The following is a 6179-nucleotide window of genomic DNA, read 5'->3' as shown; positions in this document are numbered from 1 at the left end:
TTCTAGCAGTCTAGTGTGTGTGTGTAAAGTATGTGAACTCACAATTGCTTATTCCAGTTTTCAAGTGAAGTCCACCAAGACAGGTTGCACTCTCAAAAAATCACAGGACCACTGATTTTATATTTTTAAAGGTTCATATAAGGTTATTTAATTAAAAACAAGCAAACGAAAATGAAGCAGCAAACCTTTGTTGCACTCACTGAGTGGTGAAGTGGGATGTGCAGATTTGAGAGCCTTGCTACAATAGAAGTGTTAGAATGGACTACAATCCCAGAGAGTGTGATAAACACGTGTGTAAGTTAGAACTTACCCACAAAAACCTTGTTTTTGTTTTTCAAATCATTTTATATTTGTGGCTGACCATTTTAATTTGTTTGAGGTTGTGCAAGCATCAAGCATTACTGTGGAACATTGAGTCTAAAAAAGGCTGGCCTCATGGTGTCGCTTTTGCCATATTTTAATCCTTTTAATTTTTTGAAGTAATTTTTGAAACCTTGAGTAAAAAATATATATTGATTTAAAAAAAAAAAAAAAGAAGATATTTGTCAATTTCCAAAGAGCAGACACTCCACTGAAAGTTTGTTTCATGCAGAAAATGTTTCAGAAAAACATTGGATTTTTACAATCAAATATTCCATTTGTAATCGATCACTGAGCACAGCTTTTTCAACACAAAACATATTCCTGGTTCTTAAATTTCAACTTCAACTAAATTAAGTGTAATCCCAGTTAATAGAATGCTTAATTAGATTATGCAAATATGTATATGAAATGTGTATTTATTTGATCTTAAGATTTTTAACAAGAACATCCAGTTTAAATATTTGTTAAAAGAAAAGTACTGTGGCATATAGTCAGGGTTGTCACATGCAGTGACTGCACCACAGTGAGATTTTATCAAAATATTACAGATGGTTTTGTTTTTAAAAGCATGTAGCTTCATGAAAAGTAGACCCTTTCTTTCATTTAAAGAAGTTATCTGATTCATGCAGAAGCAGTAGTCATGTATTTGCATACATAGTAAGCAAGCACCTTGTTGAGGCTTGATTTATCATAAGGACTTAACTATTGGCTTGAGGATTTACAGTATGCCTACCGGGAAGTGGTTATTTTAAATGTCAATGTTCTAACATTTGTCTATCGGGCCGGTAAAGTAGATTTTATACCCAAGTATAATCTCATACAAGCAAGCATGTAGGCCTCACTCAGATTTCTTTGTCTTACGTTTGGTTTGCTGATTTCTCCTTGTCAATTTACAAAGGAGGGAGGCTTTTAAACACATTTGTATTAATTCAGTAAATTGGCCTATACACATTGGAAATATCCAACAGCATGCTTTCTTTGCCTATGCTGTTCCAAATCTGTTTTCAGTGTTTATAAAGGGATCATTTAGATCAGTAATCAGAAGAAAAAGTTATATTTTTAGTGGACAATGAGGATAATCATGAAATGGACAAGGACTCATTTACAGAGACTATTAACCATAACTTCATATATTGCTTTATATAAAGCCAGAAGCGAGCACCTCTTGGCAACTACCTTTTATAGAAAACTGACATATCTTAATTTCCGGATATAGCCGTATTCTGATGATCCATTCACTTTATTTATTATTTTTTTAATTTATGATTTTAATGTATGTTTATTATAGTTACGTGCTACTATGGATAACGCACATTTTTTGCCACCCCAGTGTAGGTTCTTTGCACCACATTCCTTTGTGTATTGGATTATTACATATAGAAAAGTTCATTGGTATTTTACATAGAGCACAATGTTTCTGCTGTTACACTGAGCTAACATTCTGCAGGTAATTTACAGAAGCAAACTAATATAAATACTATTTTGGAAATCCAAAATAGTTTCATACCCTAATTTTGAAACAACAACTTCTCTTAAACATTGCCTACCAAATTCCACCTAAGCAGTTCCTTAGCATGTTGACAACTGTGTGATGATAAACAAGCAAGGCACTTTACTAAGGAGGGATTTGTTTTACTGACATTATTATTTATGAACTTAATTTGCCCTTTTACTGTTCATTTAATCAATGTGATTAAAAATGACTGTTTGCCATAATATTTATCCCATTTAAAGTCTTGGAAATTGAATTGTAACAACATTGCAATTAGATTTCATTTAAATTCTTATCGATATTTACACTTAGTTTGAAGAAATGATATTGATCTGACTGTAATGCTGCTTATATACTTGCTTGAGGAGGCTTTCTGTGTGTCACACATTTTCTACCTTAATCAGAGTTTTAAAAAGAAGACGGCGAGCGGTGCGATCCACTGTCTAAAACAATATTTGCGCTGGCTTTTCATTAACAAATATCACAATTATTTTCAGGTATTATCATTACTCAATTTCTGATGTATTATTCTACGAAAGCATGTCATGGCAGCTGCCTATGGGCATCGCCATACTTGCATGCTAATGCTCACTAGTTTTGTGCACTTCCTGACTTTCCACTGTAGGATGCTCAAAACAAAAATAAACCAAGAAAGTTTAAAACTTAAGTTGTAAACACTCTAGAGCAGGGACTTTCAACCGGGGGTACATGTACCACTGTACAACATACAATGTTTTTCTGATAACTTAAATCAGAATTTTTATTATTTTTTTTTTTCTCTCAGCAGTACACTTCCCAATTACAGTTGCAAGTATTTCTAGGTGTTCTGTTTTCACTTTTCTGTCAGTTTGAGAAATAAACTTAGTTTTCCCTGCAACAGCTGACCCTTCTTCAGTACAAAACTCGCGTTAAATTTACTTTTTTTCATTTTGGTAACATCATAAATTACTGCTTGCCTCTTTGGCTGTAGAGATATCAGCTCATCATCTACCTGGGGAATCTGCTACGCAATTAAGTCATCCTTAAACTCCTGATGGTAAACAATGTTGTGGCTGCTAAAGAAGATGCAACAGACAAAGAAAATCTATTAAGCCGGGTCCACACCTGAGCGATCAGTTGCGCAAACCAATTGCTCCCGAAATCGTGCAACTTGGTTACAAGCAATTGTGTCCACATCTGAGTAGTTACTTGTGCAACAAGGTTCCCCCATCTACAAGTTTCTTTTTTTTATGATAACTGAGGTGACGCTTTTTTGGTCAGGTCATAATGTGTCCAGTAATTAACGAGGAAAAGTTGTCTGTTATTTTAAATGCCACATTCCCTAAAGAAAAAAAACATAGCCATGTAAAAGCTGGACGAAACCGTTTAATTTTACCACCAACATTTTTTAAATTAGCGCTTCTTTGACAGGATATGCAAGCCGTGCAATCAGCAGTATAAGAACCAATCAGAGTTCATGAATTGCCACGTGATCACATATGTCTACAGAAGTCGCTTAGGAGGTTGCTTGGAAAGAATAGCTGTTTTAAATATTAAAATAATTCACAAGTCTATTTCTTTGTCTAACTTTAATGTTTATGAATTCTCTTATTTGTTCAACTTCGTTCTTTTCCTAGTTTTTTATTTTGTGCCGTCTATCCTTTTTTCTGCCGAGGCTGCTGTTCTTCAGCAGTGCTCAGTAATTTTGTTGCTGTGTTTTTATTTACCAACCACTACTGCCTGTTTTGGGATAATCCGTTCTTGGTCTTTTGAACTTGGGATTGATTTAGATTCAGGGACAACTTTAAATGTAAATAAATACACATTTGGTGTGTAATATATTTGTCATTTCAACATCTCACTTTTTTTATATATATACTGTAGATGTTTAATGTATGAAAACCGAACGATTAAATGCTTTAGCCTTGCTATCAATTGAAAGACATGATGGCTGACATTCCTGACTAATAATAAAGTAATTGTAAAATTTGCCACGATAAGACATCACAGAGCAAACTTTGGATCGCTTCCGACAAGAAACAGATCCACAGGACAGTGCTTCTACCACTGAGGTTGGTCTCCTGGTCTCCATCACCTGCATCTGAGGTGTGGAAATGTTGGCACCAGCCGACACTGACCAAGACGCTGTCTGTTACAATCCCAGACACCTTGTTGAACTCTGTAGCAGCGCGAGTTCTGACGTGTACCTTACTACTGTAGTTAAGGAGGGAAGTCGGGAGAATAATCAGGCTACTTTGCAAATTCCAGCAGCTGATTGTGCTTGCCTTGAAGTAAAAATCCAGTCCTGTGGTTTTGTAACATGCAGAGGTTCTGTGTTTTGCAACGCTGCCCCAGTGCACTGCTAGACTTTGCGGTAGAAGCCTAATATTGCGGGATCTGCAATTTATGCAATATTGCTTAGTAGGACCCCAAGTATAAAACTATTAAACTGTTTTGATTAAAAGCAAATACCAGTTCTTTTTTCAGTCTTGTATTGCAGGGGCCTTGATGCTCCAAAAGTCAATTTTTGTTTTTGTTGATCTTGCTTTGCTGTGACCACTACTAGTCTAGCACATGCTTAAACTTAGCAAAAAGGCACCAGAAAGCACAATTTTAATCCCTTTTTTCAAGAGAAGGAGGACACCCCCCTCCCACACACTCACCCCCCCCCCCTGCCCTCGGCGACCCGATGAGATGGGTGCCCCTTACTACTTTGTAAGAGCCACATATTTTTCAATTAACAAATTGAAAACCCTGCTTAATAACCTTGAAAACTGATCCAATGGGTTTAATAAAAGCTTCTGTGGATATTTGCAGCACAAACCTATGATATTTACTTATTTACTATGACAACTGAACTACTGCTGTTTTGTAATGTAAATTGCACAGCTGTTCAAAGTAATATACATTAACCAAAATCATTTATTCAAAAACCGATCTATCTGTATAATCAGTGCACTTGAGACAGGCTTGCTTTTTTTTTCATGAACAAACCCAATAAACTAAAAATGTTATACAGAAAGCAAGTTTCCTTTTGAAATTACCTTTTTGCTATGTATGTATGTATGTATGTATGTATGTATGTATGTATGTATGTATGTATTTTTATTTATTTATTTATTTATTTATTATTTCTTGTTTTTCCCCATAGTTTAAAAAGTTTACCAAGACTAATGGTCTGTCAGAGGACTTAATATGGGGTAGTAAAGATGTTCTTGGAGAGAGAGTTGTGATCTTGAAACTTATGACAAGATGTGAAAACATTTCGAAAAAGATGACTAAAGCAGTCACCAAGGTAACCTCTGGGGACAAAAGCCTTGGCACAATCAGTCAGCCTTCTATTCTAAGCGAAAGGTATGTGTGTTTTTATCTACTTTGTATTAGCTTGTTCTTCCAACCATGGCTGACAAAGGCCTGTTAAAGTATACAGTGCACCAATAAAGTATCACCTTAATAAACAAAAGCATATTCAAATAGCCTTTAGTCCTAGGATTTAGTCTGAAATCTAGTAAGTAAATGCCTATAGACACCATAAGAATAATACAAAAAAGATAATCATGCATTTAAGTCAACCTAAAACAAGTTGGCACACCTACAGTACCTCCATACAGAAAGTAGTAAGTTAATAAATGGCGTGCTAACGTTGGATTTTCCAGATCAGTAAGGACAGGTGTTGGACACATTTTGCCTGAAGGGTTTAATGATTGATATTTTCCAACTCATTTTGCGTTTTTAAATGTTTTTTCTTAGAATTGATATCACAATAAACCAGGGCATTAGTCTGTTTGCATTTCAATTTTACCTTTGCACCGTTTAAGTGTCACATTGAGTTTAAAGTGTCACCACACATTTCTGTGGAATGTATACCGTTTCTGATAGTTTAAGGTTAGGCTTGGAGAGTTGTAGGTTTTATCCAGTGGAGATTACAAAATGATTTTTTTTTTTTATTTATTACTTTGACTCTTGCAGGTTGCAGCTGAAACCTTATCAGCTGATTGGGCTAAACTGGTTGACGTTACTTCATAAAAACAAGTTGAGTGGTATATTAGCTGATGAAATGGTGAGTTGACATGAGTAAAATTATGTTCTGTGTTCTAGTACCAATGTTTCGTGTGTGTTGTGTTTTTTTTTTTGTTTTTGTTTTTGTTTTTGTGCGATTTTTAAAAGGTTCAAATATCATTGGCTACTTGCAGAGTAGTCAGCTAAACAATCCGTGATACACTGTGCAGAACTTTGTAGTCTGGTGGTGGGAGATGTAGCAACACTGTTCAGGCAATAGGGGAATTAAGTTGCATGTATACATGTGGACAACATAAATCTGCTAGTAAATTTTATAAAGTCTCAT

General features: G+C 35.2%; 1 protein-coding gene across 2 annotated transcripts in view; it reads left to right on the top strand.

Moving 5' to 3' along the window:
• LOC117421275 (SWI/SNF-related matrix-associated actin-dependent regulator of chromatin subfamily A containing DEAD/H box 1-like) overlaps positions 1–6179 on the top strand; it is a 93912-nt gene that overhangs the window by 61506 nt on the left and 26227 nt on the right. For both annotated transcript variants that reach the window (XM_034035463.3, XM_034035461.3), the window contains exons 9-10: positions 4986–5188; positions 5804–5894. In XM_034035463.3, coding sequence (XP_033891354.3) covers positions 4986–5188; positions 5804–5894 — 294 coding nt within the window. The remainder of the gene's footprint in view (positions 1–4985; positions 5189–5803; positions 5895–6179) is intronic.

This window comes from Acipenser ruthenus, chromosome 1 (genome assembly GCF_902713425.1).
Source record: "Acipenser ruthenus chromosome 1, fAciRut3.2 maternal haplotype, whole genome shotgun sequence".
NCBI lineage: Eukaryota > Metazoa > Chordata > Actinopteri > Acipenseriformes > Acipenseridae > Acipenser > Acipenser ruthenus.
The sequence above is the reverse complement of the archived record's forward strand: the minus strand, read 5'-3'. Positions and strand labels throughout refer to the sequence as shown.